At 53.8% G+C, this 23,145-nt stretch overlaps 2 protein-coding genes across 12 annotated transcripts in view; one reads left to right on the plus strand and one right to left on the minus strand.

Annotated features, from left to right (window-relative positions):
• Window positions 1-23,145, plus strand: part of ERBB2 (erb-b2 receptor tyrosine kinase 2) — a 71,735-nt gene that overhangs the window by 563 nt on the left and 48,027 nt on the right. For 2 of the 6 annotated variants that reach the window (XM_074978675.1, XM_074978674.1), the window contains exons 1-2: window positions 58-533; window positions 1,414-1,498. The gene's annotated coding sequence lies outside the window, so the exon portion shown is untranslated. Of the gene's footprint in view, window positions 1-57; window positions 1,499-23,145 lie in introns of those variants that run through there. The other 4 variants (XM_074978677.1, XM_074978676.1, XM_074978673.1 and 1 more) reach the window with 3 other exon arrangements.
• PGAP3 (post-GPI attachment to proteins phospholipase 3) lies at window positions 1,492-23,097 on the minus strand. 6 transcript variants are annotated; one of them, XM_074978680.1, is made up of 8 exons: window positions 22,718-23,087; window positions 19,447-19,544; window positions 17,182-17,334; window positions 10,948-11,010; window positions 9,525-9,586; window positions 8,160-8,296; window positions 6,368-6,572; window positions 1,492-4,560 (listed from the first exon to the last, which is right to left on the minus strand). In XM_074978680.1, the coding sequence occupies exons 1-8, from the start codon at window positions 22,911-22,913 to the stop codon at window positions 4,497-4,499; spliced, it is 978 nt and encodes a 325-aa protein (XP_074834781.1). In that variant the 5' UTR covers window positions 22,914-23,087; the 3' UTR covers window positions 1,492-4,496. The 6 variants fall into 6 exon arrangements, with proteins under 6 accessions (XP_074834781.1, XP_074834783.1, XP_074834780.1 ...); XM_074978682.1 differs by lacking the exon at window positions 8,160-8,296 and having other exon boundaries at window positions 22,718-23,094; XM_074978679.1 differs by lacking the exon at window positions 8,160-8,296 and having other exon boundaries at window positions 1,492-6,572; window positions 17,182-17,304; window positions 22,718-23,097.

Below are 23,145 nucleotides of genomic sequence, written 5' to 3' on the forward strand. Positions count from 1 at the left end.
GCCAGCCTCGGTGCATGTAAAATTTATTCCACAGGTGGGTGAAAAAATTAGCCGGACCCCTGCCCCTACCTGCACTCCGGCTTCCATTTCGCCCTCGCTCCAAGAGAATCCCCCCTCCAGACAGTAACTCCTGAACCAGGCCCCTGGCTAGAAATGGCTGGTTCCTGGGCTGGAATTAAACACGTCCTCACCCTCCCCTCCTCACTCCCTCGAGGGCCACATGATAGCTCCTCATGCAAGGGCCACACGATAGCGAGGATTCGAGGCACACAGGAGATTAAAGTTTTTTTTTTTATTAATAGTTCTGGCAACTCCATGTGGTTTTTCTTTAAGGTGGAAACGGGGCCGGGAAGCCCAAACCAGAACAGGTGCGGGACATGGAGATAATCAGAAGAATGACAGTTTTATTCTCTGAGGCACCAGGACAAGACGCCGGGCAGTGTGCGTTTGCACTGCCGGCTTGCCTGAAGTCCCCAAGGACCCGATCAGACTCCGCAGAGCCCCTTTAAGAAGCGAAACCGCAGCGGGTGCAGGTTAGTCACGTTCACACCCTCCAGTGACACGCGTGTGGGCTGTACAGGGCTAGAAAACCTTCCCCCGTTCCCTCATTACCATGATTGCACATCCCGTGATAGATGCAGCTTGTCCCCAGCCATCACCTGTATGACCAGAAAAGGAAATCTCCTCGGAAGAGGAGGAGGCAAAAGGAACCCACAGATCTGTTCTCGCCCCTTCCCCCCCCGCGGCACAGCAGCCGCCCCCCCACCAGCACATTTGGGTCACCTTGAGGAAATTCTGTGACTGAGCTCAGGCGAAGGGGCTGGCACAGTCAACGCCACACTGCTGCGAGCCTTTGGGGGCAGGCAGGAGAGTGAACAGACAGCGAGCGGGTACACAATGTGCTGCCTTGGCCGGGAGCTGGGCAGAATGGGATGTTTGGTTTCCAGATCTAAAATTACCCCCGGGCTGTGTCAATGAGAAGCTGGCAACAGCCAGGATCTGCTTCACTCACTCACTCACTCACTCACTCACTCACTCACACACACACACACACACACACACCCTTCAGCTGCTTTCACTGTACAACCAACACACACACACACCCCAACACCTCAGCTGCTTTCCCTGTACAATCACCTGTTGTCCTCCCTGGCGCACACAGCCACTGGTTTCGTCATCCACAATTTCCCAGGGAAGCCCACATTACAGCCCTGTCACCCTCCTACCAAGGGCCCCTGACCCGCTAGAGTGCAGTATTTCAGCAGGCAGCGAGAGGCGGGAGGGGCTCCTGGGTCAAGCCCTCCCAGTGCGACAGGACATTTGAAACAGGCCTGAACGTTACCTACTGAGGTGCGCACACAGGGAGCAAGAACGCTCCTTTCAAACCAGAGGCTGGGCATTTTTCTCCTCCAGAGACGCTACCTGGGAGATCTGGGAGCACAGGTGCAGCCCAGGCTGGAATAAAGGCAAGGCCCTGAGACGGCTGCTGGTTGGAAAGGTAAGGCCAGAGCCCTGGGCCTGCCGAGCAGGTGCCAAGGCCTGGAGCAAGAGGGGAGAAGGGCTTCTGGCTCACCATGAACTGGAGGAAGTCCTGCTAGGCCAGCCGCTGGGGATGGAGCAGAAGCTGGTGTCAGGAGGGGGAATGTCAGCCACAGCCTCAGCCCCATCCATCTGTGGAAGCCCAGAGGTGTCTAAGCGATAGGAAGAAGACGACACCTGGGCCTCTCAGGCCTCCTTATTGTACCAGTGGAAGCCCCTGGTGACCTCAGAGGCAGCTGAGACAACGGTCAGCGCCTGCCCTATGCATTGTCATCAAACTTCCAGACCCAGGGCTCCAAAGCCAACCTGCCTAGTGCCTCCATTGCTGAGCCAACTCTGAGCCAGGCCCTGGCTGCTCAGCCCCCCTGCGTGGGCATGGCGCTTCCTGCGCAGTGCATCCCCTCCCGTCCCCTCCCCACTCTCACCCTGGAGGTTTCCCTGCCCCAGCAGCTGGCCAGCCGGGGCATTCTCCATGAGCCAAACAATGCTGTGCTGCTGAGTCAGACAACTCCTCCTTCTGCTCCTGACACAGCTCTGCAGAGCTGTGCGCTCCGGTCCCCAGTGGCCTGCTTGGTCCAGGCTCTCTGGGAGGAAGCGTGCATACCAGGTTCAAGCTCTCGAGTTGGAGGACAGCCAGGGCACTGGGGCGGTTACTCAGCAATGCGGTCGGTAGGCTGAACAAGGAGGGCAGAAGAGAAACACATGCGCACACGCAGAACACGGGGAGAAACGCACAGGGGGGTAAAACATTTCCTCATCACCAGGACAAGGCTGGCACAGGCGTGCTGAGTTCCAGAGTTTAGTTTGTGAACTATAAGACAAAGACGGGGGGCAGACAGAGAGACATCTGCCCAGCTCCCAGGCAAACCTAATGGTACACGGTCAGTTACATCTGGAACACACACCCAGACATGCTCAGCCTCCGCTCCCAGCTCTCTGCGGTTACCAGCACGCTGCCAGTCTCCAACTTCCACTGAACTCAAGCCGAGGTCACCATAAAACGGGAGTCCTCTAGGGAGCCACTGGCCAGGTCTTCCCAGCTTGGCTCACGTTTTCGACTGCCTGGTCCCTGCAAACGTCTGTGCTCTGCAGCCCCATCACCAAGCACCGATGGTCTGATCTCTCCCTGGCTGGCAAAGGGCTTTGGATCAGGGCCTTAGACAGCCCCAGCTAAGCCAGTGGAACTGCTCACGTAAGCAAATCCCACCAGTGCTGAAGGGACTTGCTGGACGCCCAAGGGCTGGGCAAGCAGCCCCGCCCAGCACTGGCAGCTCCTCGGGGCTGCACCAACAAAACCAACGCCCATTTCCCAACGAGTGTGATGGTCCCCCCGCAAGCTGGACAGTGGAACTAACTCTAGTTTTGCTAACAAGCTCCATGGACCTCCCCCTCCAATCAAACACTGCAGCCCCAGACAGGCTAGGAGTAACGCCAGGCCTTGAACAGAACGAGGAACGGCTCAGCCGCCTCTCCCTGGGTCACCCGCCGGCTGGGCCCATTCAGACACAGGGCACGATTCTCTAGGAAACAAAGCACGCAGACACGCTCTCCAAGCCAATGTCCCAAGCCCTCGCCGAGGGCACGCCAATGTCAGACAGCTCTGGCTTTTGCCTGCAGGAAGCCCAGCCGGCCAGCTGTAAACCTCGGCCAGCCAGAGGTGGGGAGCTTGGAAAGGTGAATGGATTGGCAACGCTCGCCACCTAGCGGTGACACAGCAACACAGCCCCAGACAGGGCACGTCCCGATGAGCAAGGGTCCGCTTCACTAACTTCCCTTGGCAATCAGGAAGGCACTTGTTGAGCCCTTCAGCTTTCTGCAGCATGCCGGGTCTCTGCCTTTCCGAGCCGGGCCCGGAGCGCACAGAATTTCACTGTAGACATTAAGGCCTTCATCCCGTAACACAGAGCAGGCCACTGGCCCAGGCAACAGCAAAGGGGGTGCCAGCAATGCTGCTGTTCTGATTTCCATCTGCTCCTCGCAAATGCTGCACAGAGAGCCAGGAGACCTCCCCTCTCGGCACACTCAGTGCCCCAGGGAGAACCTTCACAGCACGTACCAGCCAGAACGGATGGTGGCTGCAACACGAGGCTGACAAACACCACGCCCGGGCCAAGGGATTTTGGGGGAGGGCCTTTGGCATCCCCCCGTCGCAGGAAAGGGGCATTTTTCCCAAAGGGCACACAGGGGTCACCTGCTACCTGCAAAAATTCAGAGCAGGTTTGTCCAGAAGCAGAAAAATTAAGCACTGAACTGGCATTGCACTCTGTGCTGTCACTTCCACAGACAGCACCGAACACCCCATCTCAACCGCGCCTCTGTCCACGCAGCAAAGCTCTCACGTACACCCCAAGCGCTCCAGAGCCTGGGCAAGCCACCTCCTCGCAACTGCGGAAGGGGGTGTCACTGCTTAGAGCCGCAGCCTCTGTTCTCAGAGGATGAGTGAATCCGATACAACGAGCAGCCTATGCTGCTGGGCAGCCACACCGGACGTCCATAGTGTTTACCAAGTCCCTAGACGGTTCACCGACACTTCCCACATAGGCTGAAATCCATCAGCGAGCCAGGAATCAAACAGATTTCATAAGAGTGGAAACGGAAACACACCACGTTGCCCGGTGGCATAGAAGAGCGTTAATTACAGCGAGTGCGGGGGAGCGCGTGGGTGAGATGGATGGTTGATGTTCTAATGGAACGAGTCATGGGATGAGAATTAAAACTTCTGAAGGCAAAAAAAAGAGGAAACCAGCTAAGTTCTGGCAGAGGGTGACGGTTCACCCAGGAGGCGAAGAAGGCAGAAAGAGCAGAGCATGGCACGGACACAGATTCTGGTCAGAGAAGTGCACAGCTTTGACTGGAGATCCCAAGTGCTGCTGGGAAAGACGCTCAGATCTCGCACGATGAGCCCTCCCCGATGGAAACTGACTCCTCCCCGCATGGCAGGCTTCCCCCGACTCACTTTAGTCTATTTTCATGAAGTCTGAGTTCGTCTTCAAGAGGTACAGGCTGTCGTCACGGAGGAAGCTGCAGGGAGAACAAGACCAGCGTGAGCGAGTCAGAGGCGGTGTGGCGCTGCGGGCTTCTGGCCAGGAGCCGCCCAATTTGAGCCCGCATTGTTCCAGTGAGAATGCTGCAGCTGGACGGGCTAATTTCCAAAAGGAAAGGGTCTTTTGGGGGTGGGGGGGGAGGATATGGAGTCAGTCCCATGGCAGGAGAACAGTGGGGTTGGATATTAGGAAAAACAATTTCCCCAGGAGGGTGGTGAAGCACTGGAATGTGTTACCTAAAGAGGTGGTGGAATCTCCAGCCCTGGAGGTTTGTAAGTCCCAGCTTGACAAAGCCCTGGCTGGGATAACGGAGTTGGGGTTGATCCTGCTGTGGGCAGCAGGCTGGACTCAGTGACTTCCAGGCCCAGGATTCTAGGACTAACCAGCCTGACCTCCAGTACAGCCTGGGCCACCAGCCCCACTCGGAACCCACCCTTTTCTGTTAGCTACCGGGAGCCCCAGTCCTCAGCAGCGGGAAGTCAGCTCTACACCAGCCATGGCTCTGAGCTGAGCCACCCCCTCCCCACACGTTTGTGATCCCCCTTAGATTTTGGCACTGACCTTGGCACTCAGATCAGAAAGTGCCAGGAGATGGTGCTGATGTTTGGGCCAGGGAGGGTGGGGGAGCTTTGGGAAGGAGACGCACCTCCTCTTTGGGTGGGCTTGGGGGGCAGGGTGGGTGGGTGATGTCCAAAGGCAGATCCTGAGGAGGGAGAGAGCAGGGGAGTGGGGTGGGGGCCAGAGGTAGGATCCCATGAGACTCCTGAACCACTGGGCACAACCGCTGCCCCCGGAACAGGCCTCCCCAGCACGAAACAGGGCGCATCCTCGGGCAGCCACGAACTTCTGCGAGCCCGTCTGGAGCAGCAGCTGGGCCTGGCTCCGTGAGCCGTGCTCGAAAGGGCACCACTCGCATAATTAGTTCCAAGTGCTCACACCCTGTTAGCTCGTTACCCGTAATGAGCTCACATGACATTTGCTCCTTCTGAAAGCACTGACGGCTCCAAGTCCCGGCTCCACGTTTGTGCCTGTGCTGCTGGCACGTACGGCTGCCCTGCTGGGTTACCGGTTTAGGCTACATGGGCTAGAGCGGCACTAAAGGGGCAGAAGTACGCTCCCGCTGAGGGGCCTGTGCATTGTCTAGGCCAGGGGTCCAATGCAGAGTGGCAAAATTTGACCCTATGTTCAGGCCGAGAGCCAGGGATCCCTTTTAAGTCACTCATAGTCCTACTTATAACAGCTTCGTTCATAAACAAAGGTGCAGCACTTTACCGACCAGATGGGGGTTGAGGTTTTTAAGTCCTGGCTGGACAAGGTCCTGGCTGGGATGACTTAGTAGGGGTTGATCCTGCTTGAAGCAGGGGGCTGGACTAGACGACCTCCTGAGGTCCCTTCCAGCCCTGTGATTCTGTGTTGTCTCCCACGTCCTTATCCCCAGGGTGGAGGTAGGGAAACCGAGGCACTGAGACATGAAACGATCTGTCTAAGCTCAAACAGGGAGGCTGCTGTCTCCAGCAGCCTCACCCCACGATCTCCCTTCCTCTCCGCTCTCGGTGTCGGCAGCTGGTAGGAGCCACCGGTCCGAACTCACCACGGTGGCCTCTGCCACTACTCGCTGAGATGCCCAAGGCTAGAGGCAGCTCCCGCTGGGAAAGGAGAGCGCCTTCTAGCATATCCAGAGCAGCCTCTCCAGGCGCGGCTCTGCCTAACCCAGCCCCATCGGGCTGGTGAGAGTGGAGGGAGGCGCCTGGACAGCTGTTACACGGCTCCCGCATCAGGCTGACCTGTAGAAGAGGACGTTGACGGGAACGGTGCTGAAGTGCCAGGTGGCGTGGGCGTCGAGGACCCAGAAGAGCGGCGGGAAGTCCAGGAGCTCGAGCAGCGCCAGGGCCTGGAGGAGCAGCACCACCACCACACACTTCCATACGTACGGGAGACGCGGCTGGTTCCTGATGCACCAGCCCAGCCACCAGCAGAGGTTGATCAGGCCTGGAAGGCAAAAGGTACAGGGTGGAGGAGCTCTGGGTCACAGGGGCAGGTCTGGGGCTGGGCGGCTTTCTACTGCTCCCCTCCTTTACCCCACAGCCGCGTGCTTCCTCCCCCTTCCTGGAGCGTCTCTGTGCACTTAGTTCCTCTCACAGATCTCATGATCCAGAACCAGGCCCCTCCAGAGCTGGTCCCACCTCCACCCCTTCCCCAAAGGCCGAGCTCACCCTTGGGGAGGGGGACATGTGCCGCCAGCCCAAGGGCACCGAACCTCCCTGTAGTGACCAGGCCCCATAAATGCCTCAGGCTTCACTTGCATGCTGATGGGAGCATCGTTTCAACGTGCCGCTGCTGCGTCATCAGCTCCCCTCTCCCCTGCTACCCTCAAGGCAGCTGCGGAGGCAGCTCTCAGAGCCAGGGTGCATCCCCGGCACTTCCACAGGGACTGGAGGGAGGAGACTGTTCTCCCCTCCAGGCACAACGGGCAACCTTCCCGTTGTACCTTCCTGTTGCCCTGTTCCTTCCCGAGCCTCACAGTCACCTGCCCCTGCACCACTTCAGCCTCCTGGACATACCAGGCTGCCTGCCAATCAGAGACTGGGTCGCTTTGCTTCTCCAAGTTTGTCCCAATGCCCCACCGTCCAGAGCAGATGCACTGCGATGCGTTACAGGCCCCAGTCAGGACAAGGCTGATCCTGCAGTGCCACAGAGCTGACACAGGGACAGGCGGCCTCCCAGCTGCCAGCGCAGCAAGGAAACAGAGCACAGCTAGAAGGGGTTAGCGGCACACAAGCTCCCTCTCAGCCACCTACAGCCCCGTCAGCCTTCTAGCTGCCCTCCTGGCTGGGAGCCTTTACAACACGCCAGAGCCACGTTTTCAAATGGCCCTGAAGAGCCACGAGGGCTGCGAAGTCACCCTTTCGAAAGCAGCTAAACAGATCCTCGCAACACTCAGCTCCAGGCGTGTGGGCTCTACGCAAGGCGAGACACGCAATTCACGTGAGAGCAGGGGACAGCGGGAAACGGAGCTACCGGGGGAGAACGGCCGGGCCGACACCACAAGACAAGTTGATGGCACAGGCAGGACTAGAACCCAGGAGACGGGCGTTTTGACGCTGCTCTGGTTTTGGAAGCAGCCAGACGGCTGAGGAGGTGGGGCTGTGCTCTTCGGAAATGGGTGTTTTCTACTAACACTAAGGGAATTGGGACTAGCACCATGTTCATGACTGTGCTGGTGAATCTCACCAGCCACGGCAGCTGCAGTCCTTAGCCTCAGCAGATCAACAGCCACCCTGCTCCTTGTGCTACAGAGATAATCAACTGCCAAGTCCCAGGGAACGCAGCAGCCCCTCTTCCCCAGCAGTGGGGCAGCCAGGAGACAGCACCTCCAGAAAGCAAACCCAGACTCTCCAAGTGCCCCACAGTCCCAGATCCAGGCTGCAGGTTGACACTCAGCATGCGGCGGCTCCCCAGGTCAGGCGACATGGGACTCGCATTCAGCTCCACTGCTCACGTTCGTTCCGAGTCCCGTCCACGGAGCAATACAAGCCACTACCCAAACCCGCCCCCACCCCTCCTCCCAGGCCTCACCGATCACCACATTTGCGGCCAGGTTGTAGCCATAGTCAAAGTGCACGAGCGTGAGGTATGAGACGTGGCAGGCCAGGCACAGGATCAGAACAGCCCCAAAGGCATTAGCGAAGGCTGGATGTTTCAGACCCAGGGTCCTACAATGGAAACCGAGAAGCTCTCAAATTCCAGCAGCTCCTGTGGGATGTGCCACTGGCTCTGGCCCAGCACCTACAGCTTGGGTCACCTCTCACCTTTACCACCCCAGGAGATCTGGAGAGTCACCCACCCACGCACCTGTCCCCACCTGTCAGAGTCCACGACTTTAAGGCCAGAAGGGATGCCAGCCCATCCATTCTGACTTGCCCATTTCGCTGCCAATCTTACTTGGGAGAAAACTCCTTCCCAGCCCCACACATGGCCACTGGTTAGATGCTGAGCAAGTGACCAAGAACCAGCCAGCTTAGCCCCGAGAGAGAGAGCGCACTCAGGACCACAGCCTGGCCAGTGCTTGGCTCCAGGCATGGCCATGCTTGATGCTTCAGAGACAGGAAAGGGATAAAACAAAACACTCCCCCAACCCAGGGCCTTGGTGGCACCTCCATTTCTCTGCCGTGGCTCACAGCTGGGCAGCTGGTGGAATTTAGTGGCCTGTACCATGCAGGAGGTCAGACTAAAGGTTCCTTCTGGCTTTATATTCTCAGACATACAGAAGCAGTTTAGTATCCGATGCCCCGACCGGCAGAAGATGGCTCTGCCCTTGGAGGGCAGCACTGAGCAAACTCACAAGTCTTTCTGCTTCTTAACTACCATGGTTCTCGCAGCTCACTTTCCTGACCCAGATACACCAGTGCCTCTCCGTACCCGACGGTACGCCAGGGCTTACTTCATACACTGGAGGGTGGTGCAATGCTCTGGGCTGTGTTGATGGCAATAAGCCGTCACAAGCCCTGGGACGTGAGCTGCCTGCTTCAGTGCTACAAACCTCACTGGCACTTACAGCCGGCTACTTCTCTTCTGGGCGTGGCTGACCCGAGAAAGGTCACACATCCTGCAGGAGACAGGAGATGAACTCTCAGGCCCCTTCGGGCCCTACAGTTCTATGATGGGTCTCTCTCTTTGACTTCCCAAATGCTCAGAAGCAGCAACGCTGATGTCTCTTATCAGACATTCAGACACACTCCCCTCTGTGTGAGGAGACCAGGCACTCCCCAGCTCCGGGGCTAAACAAAGCAGCATTCAGGTGCTCATGGCACACAGAGGGGAGGAGGAAAGTAAACACCAGGCTACAACTTATTGAGCTGCAGGGCTGCCAGCCAACTCTGTGGCTGTGAGGGCAGAGACACGCCCATCACCTCAGGGAGGCAGGGAACGTAGAACGCTCACCTGACGCAGCACAGGTAGATGGAGTGCAGGATGACGGTGGAAGCGCAGAAGTAATCCATTTTCTGGGGGATAAGAGGCCTGGTTAGGTTATTGGTAGATGCAACAATGAGAGCTGAGTGGGGACAGGACAGACATTGATGGGAGTCACGGAGAGGTTGTAAAAGTTCCACAAACGGAACTGACCTCTGCTGCTATTCAAGAGTCATTAAACATACATTGTGCACAAAGCGACAACAATATCAGGTTAGTTTTCAGAGGATTTAACTCCATCCTTACTCAGGATCCACTAGCAGTTTGCCTGATGACGTACTCTGAGGATCTGGCACACCGTGAAGATAAATGGGCCATACATGGAGACATTATCTACCAGTAAGAGTAGATTTACACTTCTATCTAGTCTAGTCTACCCTGAAAGACAGGAAGTCAATGGTCCCAATCCACCAAAGCACTTATTTACTAGTTCAAGCATTCAAGTAATACAGGTTGAACTTCTCTAATCCAGCATCCTCGGGACCAGCCCGGTGCTGGATGAGAGAATTTTCTGAACCATGGGAGGTCGACATTGTCTCGCAGCATTACCAACACTCCCACTGCTTACTGGGCAATTAGATCACGTTTAGGGGTAAATTACTGCTAGATAACAACAACACAGAACACAGAGAGCCAGGACTGGTGGCTGGAAACAAAATTTATGGGACCACGGGAAACTTGTCAAAACCCATGAGAAGTGGGTGTCTAGCTAGCTGAAATCACGTTGGTTTATGGATGTTGCCAGACGAGAGCATGCTGGACTAGAGAGCTTCAACCTGTACCATTAACTTAACTTCAGATACCTAAGCGCCTTCCCGGATGGGGCCTAGATGGACAGGAGACAACGGGACCCAAGAAAATATGCAGCCAGTAAGTAACTCCAGAGTGAATGCAATGCCTTGCCAGGTGCCCATTTCTGGTATTTATATGACAGTAGCATCTGGCAGCCCCACTCCCGGCCCAGGATCCCACTGAGCTAGGTGCTGGGCATACCCTGAACAAAGAGACAGTCCCCTCCCCAGGAGCTGACAGTCCAAGCGTAAGAGAGAACTGGTGAAGTGAGCAGCGTTAGGGTCGCATTTTCGTAGGTTTCTCTCACATCACAGCACTGACACCTCTCACTGGCTGCTCGGGTTTGTTAGACCCATATTTCGGTCATACCAGCTCCCCGCATCCCAGTCTTTAGTCTCCCAACTTCACACTAGCATCTTAGAATGTTACGCTGGCAAAGGCAGGTCTCCCTCAGCCACAGCTCAGCAGACACCAAACCAGCCCAGTGTTCCCCACCCCCATTTACAGACAGGGTTTGCCTTGCAGAGTGCAAGAGGCAAAACTAATCACAGATCCTCAACTGCCAGGACATGCAAAGCTCCCCCAGCAGAGTAACACTCACCTCAGTTACATCCGTGTCCCTTGTGTGGAAGACCGTAGACCAGAACCAAGCATTTAATGAAACCTAAGAAAGAGGCAGACAGACGTTCTGTAGGAGACAGGCCCCTGCCCGAGAGAGCTACAGTAGATGAGAGGCACAGGGGACTGCGTCATCTGAGACCGCACACGAAAGGATAACTTGGGAGCAGACTTTTGACAAACCCTTTAATTTGGAAAAAGCCCAGGCTCCATTTAACCAGAGATGCTGTTTAACAGATGGGGCTGTGCTTGCGTATACCCATAACACCACGAACGCCAACAGAACTGCAGACAAATAACTCAGGTACTAACCTGGCCTACAGCACCAGCCTTTGCCAAAGAACACTTTCATCGACACATAAGGCCAGAAGGGACTGTGACGATGATCTAATCTGACCTCTCATGTTGCAGGCCACAAAACTTCAGCCAGTCATTCCTGCATCAAGCCCGTGCCTTATGGTATGATTAGGGCATCTTCTCCTGCCCTCTGGGTGAAATCTACAAGAGCACCAAGCTCCTTAAACTAGTTAGGAGTGTATACATATTTTTACTTTCCTTTAGGCTCATTTCTACCTGATTCTGAGATGTTCATTACTTTTGTTTCTCTCCACCACAGCATACATATTTAAAAATAAACCAGAACTGAGGCGTAACTCCTTGGTGACATTTACTGCAATTCTGTTTAAACAGCTGAAACGGCAATAATAATACCTGCTTCTCAGAGATTTTGTGAGCTTAATGAAATGCCTGCAGAAAGCTTTGTGATCCTTAGGTGAAAACACATTGTACCCCCAGCACGGTGCCTGCTACCTTATGTAAGAGTTTTACGCCTCCTGGTGCGCAATTAACACCCATTTTTTCCAGTCGCTCTTCTGCAACATTTTAATCCCTGCAAGCAAAGGAGCTCTGGAAAAAAGGGGTTATAACATTATTAAATCAACAGCCTTGGGCTACATACCAGAGATTTTCATCAGACCCCTCCCCCTTACACACACACACACACACACACACGCGTGCGCGCGCGCCCTTTGACTCTTTTAGACGTCCGAGCACATGAGCCACTGTGAAGCTTCAACAAGGGGAGCACGACCAACTTTTCTTATTTTATGAAGCATAAACCTGCAGCAGCTCAGCCTTGTCAGATGGGGATGTGGGTGGGGGGCGGGAGACAGATGCTGACACTATCTAAATAAAGTGACCTAGAACAGAGGAACAGTTCAGAGGTGTCTCCAATTACTAGATTAGAAAGACGCTCCTAAGAGACACAGGTTGGAGCTTTAAATCACTAGGGTGAAATTAATCATCCTGTAGAACTAAAGAAACCAGAAACTGACCAAATCACCAAGAAAGAAAATCTAAGCACAGGTCAGAGCCCCGGGGTAGGAGCTCGGGCTCTGAAATCCAGGGAGGGCTGCAGGTTTCAGAACCCAAGCACCAGTCTGAGGAAGAACTTCTGCGTGCTACTTTTAGCACTGTAGCATGAGCCCTCCTCCGCAGAGCCTAGCTTTGGGGCTTGCTGCTCTGGGTTGCTTTTTGCAGCGTAGGTATCAGCTGGAGTTCTGTGCAGCGTGAGGAGTGGATGAAGGGGAAGAGCACAAACTTTGCAGACTGTTCCACATGGGATGAAGAAGACAAGCAGAATTCTTAAAAATCAGCAGGAACCCAAGTGGTAATTGAGAGCAGGCCAAATTCCTCCCCTCACAACTCCGAGAAGTCAGTGGAATAAGTCAGTGAGGAATAGGACCCAGTGTACGCCAAGAGAAGCAAGACTCTGGTTTCCCTTTGCAGAGCAGCCATACTTCATCCCTGTTAGCTGAGGCAGAGGACTACAGCTACTAGCTAATTGCCAATTGTCCATCTGTATTGTGGTTCCACTAAACATCCCATCACACTCGCTCTCTGGAGAGCCGCGACCGTAGATTTGGAGAGGCACGGAGCAAGGCCTGGGAGCAGCTCACAGAGCACCGAACCTTCTTTCGGAGCAGCTGTTTGCACAAGTGCTCAGGAGATAAACAAACGGCCATTGCTCGATATCGACAGCGCCTCGCCGGCCCCACAGCAGCAATTGCAGGTGCTTTGATAAGCAGAGCCAAAGGGTGCCAGAGCTTGGTGGCACTCCCATAAATGCCTCTGCTGAGACGTAGTTTAACTTCCTACACCACGTACTCCTGGCTCAGCTGCCATCTCCCCGGCACAGGACTGTGGCTGCATCTCCCATGGCAAGACAGGGGAGGGTCTGCACTTCGAAAGGGGTCTGCACTTGGAAAGCTAGGCAGTGCTACAACACATTAACCTCCCCGTATTACACACGGTTTAGTCCTTGTCTCTCAGGAGCACTGCTGTGTTTAACAGCATGTCAGCACACGTTGGTCATTTTCTGGGACACGGGGATCAACCTCAGCTGGCCCACACAGTGTTAAAACACTTCAAACTCCCAAGAGCGGACCAGAGCCATTGTCCAGCTGGTCCAGTAACCCATCTCTGGTTGGCACCAGCAGCCCACACTGCAGAGGAAGGTGCAAAAACTCTGCAGACAACAGATTCTACCACCCCACATCAAGTCTCATTCTGGCTTATGCACACAACAGTCCTGGCACAGATCCTTAGAAAGTGCCCAAGCATCCAAAGAGGCACAAGGCTGTCTAAATCCACATCTTAGGTGCCAAAGGCATTCCACTCCTCTGCTGCCTAGTTATCGCCGCTTCTAGCCGTCGGCATTTGCAAAGCCCTGGCACTGCCCAACAGCAGCTGGATGCCCTAGTTCAAGCCAAAGCCCTGAAGCGGGAGCATTGGTGGAGATGCTTCAACCTCGCCAGCAGAGCCTGATCCCACAGGTGTGCTCTGAGCATGCTCAGGTCTTCTTACCTGCCAATCAGCCATGGGGAGGGCCAGAGACAGACCTCCAATTGGGTGGGGAGGCAGCAGCGCCCCCACCCAAGACACCTGGGGCACAGGAAAATGTTGGGCAAGAGTGTGAGAAGTGTCAAGCATGAATAAGAAATAGAGGGTTTTGGGTGCTACTGCCCAGGTGATTTAGGAACCTCAGGCAGGTCAGCCCTCACTCGTGTGAGGCTCCTGTGCAGAGGAAGGCTCGTTTTTCAGAATGAGTGCACCGGAAGGCAGAATCCTGACTTAGAGGGCCAGGGGAACTTCAATGCATCTGGGAAGCTCCAGCTGTAAGGGACGTGGCAGAGCCCCGGCTACTGAGGACAAATAACCCAGTGAGCAAAAGTCCTTCCACCTGGTATTCACAAACTCACAAGAGAAAATCAATGGGGACACTGTGAAAGGGCCAAACAAGGCGGTTAAAGGTAGGAGATGAAACATTTAAGGGCCTAGATGACAGGTGGGTTATGGAAGAATAAGAACAAAGGGTGAACAAAACCCTCTGGGGAGCTGTGAGTGCATTTCAAGGAGGAAGGAAAACCAAGGTAAAGGCTAAGTTAATAAACCGGGAAACAAACACAGTTTAATCAGATGAAAACTGATCCTATCAAACCACACAGTGCTGAAAGCTGGAGCAGTGAAGCACAGTCATCTTGCCAAAGACAAAGGGAGGCACGTCCTGCTTTCAGGAGCAAGCACGAGCCAGAGTTAGGTGATTCATTTGGAGGATGCTAATCCTGATTCAGCTGGCGAAACCCAGAAGTATGTGGCGCGGCGGATTAAAACAAGCAATTTTCCAAGGGAACCCAGAATGCTAAGCAGGACTTCTACTGTCCCTGTGGGAGAAGCATGGATGCTATTCTAGTCTGCCACAGAATGGGCTGATAACCCAGCACCACAGGCACGTCCAGGAGGCTGCAATCCAAAGAACGCAACAACACAGAGTGAGTCAAGTTAATCTGCTGCGTGAAAATGGCAATTCACAGCCTCCAGCCGTGACAGCCAAGGGTCTGTTCTCTTTCACGCACACACAGCACTATTCATTGTTAAGTCAAGGGCAGTATTCTACAACGTGCAGCTGGGAACAATACACAAGGGGAATTCATAATCCCCTGTGGGCAAGGTCACGTTTCCTTGTGTGTCTGGGAAACCTGAGCAGAGTACTCCCCCATCTATCTCGCCTTGTGGCAGGGACATAGGGCAGTTGCCCGGAAAGCCCTTGGACACTGCTTTCACTGTCCTAGAAGCAGGCGAGCCACCAACCAGGAATTATTTCTGCTGAGCCACCAACTCGCCCTTTTAAAAGCTTCAACTTTGGGGTGAAACATTAGATTTGCTGCCATCTCAGAGGACCTCCTCATGGAGTCTCGTAACAGTACAGGTTATTAACAAATGGCACTAACCACCTCTGAATCGAGCCGGGATGCTCTTCTGGAAGAGATGCTGCAGCCAAGTACAAGTAATTGGGTTCAATACGGGGTGACTGGGTGAGATTCTATGGCCTATGTTAGAGATCAAATGGTACCTTGAGGTGCCTTTGCCTGCTTTGATCTCATGCAATGAAGAGATGGACATAACCCCTTGTGCAGTCCATGAAGAGTCCCCATCCAAGCAGGATTCCCACTCACATCCTTTAGCCCCCGTGGTGCGGAAATTATATTTTTCAATGCCCATGAATGAGATTGAGTGCAGATGTGGTCTCCTCACCTCAAAAAAGATATATTGGCATTAGAAGAGGTTCAGAAAAGGGCAACTAAAATGATTAAGGGTTTAGAACGGGTCCCATATGAGGAGAGGCTAGAGAGACGGACTTTTCAGTCTCGAAAAGAAGACACTGAAGGGTGATATGATAGAGGTATATAAACTCATGAACGGTGTGGAGAAAGTGAATACAGAAAAGTTATTTACTTGTTCCCATAATATAAGAACTAGAGGACACCAAATGAAATTAACGGGTAGCAGGTTCAAAACTAATAAAAGAAAATTTTTCTTCACGCAGCGCACAGTCAACCTGTGGAACTCCTTACCAGAGGACGCTGAGAAGGCCAGGACTCTAACAGAGTTTAAAAAAGGGCTCAATAAATATTTGGAGGTTAGGTCCATAGCTGGCTATTAGCAAGGGGGAAGGTATGGTACCTAGCCTTTTGTCAAAGGCGGGAGATGGATGGCAGGAGACAAATCGCTTGATCATTGTCTTCGATTCACCTCCTCTGGGGCACCTGGCATTGGCTACTGTCGGCAGACAGGACACTGGGCTAGATGGACCTTTGGTCTGACCCAGTATGGCCATTCTTATTTAAAACTCCCTGTTCCCCTCTAGTCCTTGGGGATACATTAACAACAGGCCTGTGGAGGATTCCGCCTTAGAAGGCTCTTCACTACAAGGATGCCCTGATGGCAGCTTTTTACAGCTGAGGCCCCAGTCGGGTTCTCCAGTCAGCACACTGAGAGCCCTGGGGATAAATCAGGATTCATTTTGAATTCTCTATGTACCCAGTGTCACTGGAGCTCAGCTCTAGAGGTCGGGTCACAGGAGAGACGCTCCTTGGAGAGGTGTTCCAGACACTCTCCTCTTGGCGCAACTGTTCTCCCAGGTATTTACAAGCAGAGGGTCAAAATCTGGTCCAGTCCCCAGAGCCACAGAAGCTGCTTATGCAAACAGGACACATGTTGGACGTTTGCCTACCTGTACTGGGCACTAGAGAGAACTGCAGACCAGCCCGAGCAGTCCACAGCCATCTGCCTCCAAGACCGAATTCCAGCAAGCAGAAGGCTCCACTCCCGAGAACGGCCCCAAACCTGCAACTGGCTGACCCACCCCTTGCCAGAAGTGCTGCTGAAGACAGCGGGGCTCCACACAGATGCAGGGGTGAACCCAGGCAATGTCACATTTCAGGATCAAGGCCAATGCATTTTTTGCTATCATTTAGCAGGGATGCGCATCCTAAAAAACTTAAACCACTGAGAGTGACAGCCCCGTTACATGAGTCTCACGTTCAGGGAGAAACTCCTCCGGGGGCCACTGTAGTCTTCCCCGCTCTAATATCTTCTCGCTTTCAACGGATCTGAAGTGCTTCTTTCAATGGATCTGAAGTGCTTCTTTCCTCCCTATCCCTTCTGCTGTCAGATGGCTCCTGCACACTACCCCAGAGATGGCAGCAGTTTAGCCACCCCTTCTGCAAATCACTTTGTCATTGAGAGGGTGCTTTTCATCCAAGTTGTTATTAGCAGTCATTGTTCAAAGCAAAACAAACCAGGAAGTTCTACAAAGCAGCTGGGGAAGAGGAAGGAAAGGAATGAGACACACCCCACCAGCTGTGAAGCTACCTACCCAGGCAAACGCGATACAGGTGTGGTACATGGGAGATGAAGGTGGGACGGACGCTTTGTATCTAGTCAACATCACGAAGTTGGCAAGTCCGTTAAGGAAAGAGGCAAAGGCAGAAGCAGGTTCCTGGAAAAACAGGAAGCGGGAGAAGGGCCACTAAAAATAAATGGGGAAGGGGAGAAAAGGGACACCGTTAACAAAACAAATTCATGTTTCCAGTTCCCTCCTGGCAGCCACTGGTGGCAGGAGTTAAACCTTCCACCCTCCTGAACAGCCAAACAGGAGCGCCAGGTGAAAAACAAATGTCAAAACGCGCCCTTCTAGGCACAAATCTGAGCTGTGTTTACTCCTCACCTCCTTTCGTGGTCATTTCCGTCTTCTTCTTTCCAGCCAACTCTTCTCTTGCAGCTTATAAAGCTTTTTGAGGGGTACTCTACAAACACTATTTGTTGCTATGTATTTACTTAGGTCTACATGATAATAATGCCTATACATGCCCAACAAGATCAGCCCCGACACATACTAGCTGCTGTATGCGCATGTGGGAAGGCCGCCCCTGCCCTGAAAAGGTTACTATCTAAACAGACAAGATAAAGAAGGAAAAAAGGAGAGAGGTTATCCCTGTTTTGCAGGCAGCTAAGAGGCAGAGAGAGACCAACTTGCTCAAGGTCATACAAGGAATTCTTTGGCTCTGCCACAGACTCAAGCTGTTCAGGAACTTGGAACGGGACAAGCCCACCCCGTCTCTCTCTACATTCCTCAGAATGCCAAATGGAAACAGCATCAGAGCTGAAATCAGAACTAAGTCAAACCCAGACATGCGTGCTAATGCCACCAGGTTACCTGGGGCATTTGGCACAGAAGCAGGGGTGAGACTAGAGGGGGGTTAAATAATCTTGTTTAAAATTTTTTGAGCCTCTAAGCAGTTGCCTGGCTCCCCTGAGTTTAACAGAAATGTGCCATTCAGAGAGATCATAGGATCCACAGGGTGGCGCCTGGTATCAGGGATGTGCCAGAAAATAGTATTGCGGGCCTCTCCGGTGAGCCCAGAAGCGCTGGCAGATTTTAACCGAGGACAGAAAGAATGGTTTTGTTCAGAAGCTTTATAAAACACGTCCGCACAGGATGTTCTGTGGGAGACCTCCGCACACATGAAAACAATAAATAATTCAGAATGCTCTGCCTCTCTCTTGCACTTCTGAGGCCAGGCTCTCAGAGAGCTTGGGAAAACATTAATGATTTAGCCTCATAAAACCCCTGTAGGTTCATATTATCCCCACTCTTACTTTTACTTTTTATGCGGGAAACTAGGCTCAGAGAGGTTAAGGCTGAAGCTCTCTGATGAGAGAGAGGCTCATGCTAAGGCATACTGGGCCAGATTTTCAGAGGATGCAGAGAGTCCAATGCCTTCAACTGAAGTCAAGGAGGGCTGGGAGCACCCTGGTGAAAAAAATACGCCCTGTGCCTCTCAGTGGGCCCTTAAAAAACGATACACACAAGGCCCTAAACAAGATGGCCCTTTTGAAACCTGGCCAAAAATTGTATCCCCAAAGTCTGCGATGAGCTGTGGTAGAAGGTTAAGTCCAGGTCTACTGGCTCCCAGCCCATCCTTGCTTTCCACGTGCTAGGTACCACCTGCATGTTTTGCAGCTCACGTGTAAGAAAGATCCTGTTTCTCATGCAGAGATCAAGGAGCGAGAAACTCTGACTAGAGAACTTCACAGGAGATGACTAGTTTCTAAGCAATAAGTTACCCTTCCACTGCACTGGCAGGCTGGTAGCGGTACCAAGCAAGCCACCATCTTCTATGAAGCAAAGGACATCATGGCACAGGTAGGATGCAAAAATAACATGAAGTTCCATGGCACCTTATAGACTAACAGATTTTTTGGAGCATGAGCTGTCATGGGCAAAGACCCACTTCGTCAGATGCAACTGCTGAAGCGGGTCTTTGCCCATGACAGCTTATGCTCCAAAATATCTGTTAATCTATAAGGTGCCACAGGAATTCTTGTTGTTTTTGCAGATACAGACTAACACGGCTCCCTCTCTGATACAGGTAGCACGGTGATCTGGAACCAAGCACCATCAGCAAGGCGCAAGCAGCTCCCTGAAATGACAGGACTCGCTTGCCACAGGGTTGGCCCAAAAATCAACAGCTGGTAGTTTGCCAAACCAGGCAAAGATAGTGGCAATCTGATGGCCGCAGCACCCAACACAAGAGTTAAGATTAGGAGCCAAATGGCTCTGTGCCAAATTACCACTCACCTTGCCATGAAACTGAGGCACTCTGTAACCTTCCTGGACATAGAGCCCCACCGTAAGCCACATGCACTCATATTTACAGTCATCTCTGCAGGTCCAGCCTGAAAGATACACAAGGAGGGGGAGAAGGAGCCATATATTAGGAGGTGACAACAATGCAAAGTCCAGTTTATTTTACCAGATCAGGTTGCTCCGATTCTCAACCGGCTGGGTGGGTGGGACAGAAATGTAGCTCAACACCCAGGTGTTTATTGCAGGAGCAGGTGTGACTATCCCTGCTCAGTGTCTCCTGCTCTGCATATGCATTAAGCTAAGGTACAAGGAAATCAAGGACTGACCTCAGTGCTGAGGGCAATGACACTAGGTGGCATTTTCTGATTGCTATTCTCATGTGCTTGCAGTAAGATACAGGCACAAGTAAACAAGGAACCTGAGTATATGATTTTCAACAGGCAAAAGCTGAGAGTTCTGGATTCTGAGGCCCTTCTTCTGGTTCACCCGGGACATGTCTACACAGCAAAGAAAAACCCCATGGCTGGCCTGCACATGTAGAGAGGCTTGCAGGACTCAGGCTGTGGGGCCATTTAATTGCCACGTGGACTTCTGGGGTTTGGCAGGAGCTTAAGCTCTGGGATCCTTGTAGGGTCTAGAAGTCCAGGCTCAGCCTCAGCCAGAAATCTGCATAGACCCAGAGTCTGAGCCCCACAAGCCTGTGTCAGCTGGCACGGGCCAGCCAGGGGGTTTTCTTTCTGTGTAAACATACCCTGCAGAGACTACACTTGTCCTGAATGTGTAGTTGCTTCCTCTTCAGACTAAGGTATGCAGGCGACAAACATTACAAGACACTATACCTGCACACCTCAGTCTGAAGAGGAAGCAACCACCCCTCTAGGAAAAGCTTGGTCTCTGCAGCCCATTTAGTCCTCCCTACTCCTACCAACAAGCAGGACAAACAGGGAGGTGGTGTGTGTGATGGGGACACCTGTCTATTAGAACTGTGCTGAGAACGTCCCAACCACTAGTAAAGAGACAACAGATCAGAGGGTCACAACGTTTACTACTGGAATGGATTTAGATGGCCCCGTCAGTCCCATAAAACCTCACCCCACTCCCCCAGGCAACAGGACTTGTGTTAAAGGCTGGTGCTGATTTACTTCAGTCACTCGTGCTCTCTCATGGTATCTCTCCGGCTGCGTCTGCATTGCCACTTTCAGAGCTAAATCTTTGGCCATTTGTGATTGTGAAAACACACGCACACACCCCCCAGGTAACAAAAGTTTTAGTGCATTGCTTTATTGCCACGTGAGCGCCCCTCCAGCAGCGCTGTAATGTGGGCAGTGCAGACGCATCCTCCGTTATCTATCACTCTCGTGAACAGGACACCTTTAAGGCAGCCAAGCAGCTGACCACAGGCACAGGATTCAAAACAGAGCAAGGAGACCCACAGGGAAAAGCTAGTTCCTCCCAATTGCCTCGGGATCAGTTTATGACATGTTTACTTCTCTCATGCTGGCCTGGATTCTTACGGTCTCTGTAAGTTGCACAGCCATGCAATAGCCTAGTTAGCAGCACACAGGCACTCAGGGAAACCACCCAGAGACTTGCAGTGGCCAGGAAGGGGGACCTACCCCAGCCCCAAGCTTGGCCAGCCCCCCTACCTACCGCAGCCAGAGGAGGGGTGGCCTAAACCCAGCCCCAACATGCCCTGCTGCAGTGCTCCACCTCTGCTCAGCCCAACCCTGCTGCGGCCAGGGCACACCTCCTGTGGCCCAAACTGGCCCACTGTGGCACCCCTCCCCCAGCCCAAACCCAGGCTCAGCCTGAACCTGCCAGACTGGGGGAGGGGAGTTTATCCTGCTGCCCCGGCCCTGGAGCTGCCGAAGCAGGGAGAAGCACCTCATCCCCCAGCCCAGGTGCTGCTGCAGGGAGAGAAAACTAGAGGGAATCCTCTCGCCCTACTGTAGCGTTCTCCTGTGCTCCACACTCCTCACCCCTGTCCCCCCCAACCCCAAAGTCTTCACACACCCACACCCGAATCTGCTGCCCCCACCCTAACCCTCCACACCTTTCCAGAGCCCTCACACTCTTGTGATCCAACTTGCCACGCCAACTCCTTTGGCCCCACCTCTATCACATGAATTTTGTTTGGTGCGCCAACATGAAGACGATGTCACACACACACACACACACACCATCTCCATACTGGTGCACGGAACAAATTCATTCCACATGAGAGCAAAAAATTAGAGGGAAGGCCTTACATTTTAATGAGTTAGACTCTAAAATTTACGGCCTTAATAAAAACACTGGATTTATTTCACATTACAACAACCTACAACCTACTACCCCTCCTTTGTCCTGCTACAGCAAAGGTGTTGAATGCCCATTTCACCTTGAATGGTCTCTGACGACATGTTTACTCCTTATGCTAAGCAATCTGCTCCACTCGATACTTTGTACCACTCCCTGATTACCTCTCCCAGATCCGAAAAGGGCTCAATGTAAGCTTGCCTCTCTCGCCAGCAGAAGTTAGTCCAATAAAAGATATTACCTCACCCGCCTTGGCTGGCTCACTCACTGCAGCTGTCCGCCTGAACTTCTCCTCATGCCACCTCAATCAGGCATCCCAGAACCTGTTCCCTTTCAAGGACCAGGAGACTCAAGGGAAACAGGCTCCAGGCAGGGAAAGAAGAAACCTGGGAGAACAGGTTCCTGGGTGGAGGGAAGGGGTGTGTGCCGAGGATGCTGATGGCAGGTTGTGGCTTGGGGGAAAAGAGGTCTCACAGCCGATGGGGGGGGCGTGTGGGGCAGGGGCAGTGGGAATGCTAGAGCACGCCTGTGCTGCTGCCTGGGGGACCAGCGCACGTGTGATTACAAGAAGACGACAAGGATCCCGGCAGGCAGCGGGGAGGCTGCAGAGGATGCTGGGGGCAGCAGTGTTGTGGCTTGGGGGGAGAAGGGGATCTAGGGATACCACAGCACAAGGGACCAGCGATGGATTGCAGGGTGAGGACGAGGAGCAGAGGGAGGGGGACCAGGCACCGTGGGGGGCGGGGGGGGTCACTGCTGGTGCCAGGAGAGAGGCTGGTGCCAGGCCGATACTGGGGAAGGGGCTTGAGGAGTATGGGGCGGGGCTAGATCGTGTGGGCGTGGCAGCCGTCAGCGGGCGGGGCTGACGCTTGTGGGCGGGCCTACGAAGGAATGGGCGTGGCCAGGGCAGCGTGTGGGCGGGGCGACCAGGCCGTGGGCGCGGCCACGAGCCAACGGGCGGTACCTGTCAGGCTCATGTAGAGCGGCTGCCGGGAGCGGAAGTGCCTCAGACCGGTCCCCGAGCAGTTGCGCCGCTCGCACTGGGCCAGGCAGTCCCGGTACACGGGCTCCCGGTCCCCCTGCGAGCCCCGCACCGGGCCGGGCGCCGCCACTGCCCCGAGGAGCAGCAGCAGCAGCAGCGCGGCCCCCTTCGCCGTCATCCCGCCGGACCCTGGGAACGCCGCTTCCGGCCGCACCGGAAGGGACCGCTTCCCCCGGAAACGGGGGCTGCGCACCGACGTTCCTCCCTGCGGGCGAGGAGGCTCATGGGAAATAGTGACTAACCCGGGCGGAGAGGATCACGGGAAAGTCTCTGTTTCCCCAAGGCGGGGAAGAGTGTGGGAAAGCTTCTAGTCCCCTCAGGGCAGAGAGGATCATGGGTAATAGTGTCTC

Source organism: Carettochelys insculpta, chromosome 28 (genome assembly GCF_033958435.1).
Source record: "Carettochelys insculpta isolate YL-2023 chromosome 28, ASM3395843v1, whole genome shotgun sequence".
NCBI lineage: Eukaryota > Metazoa > Chordata > Testudines > Carettochelyidae > Carettochelys > Carettochelys insculpta.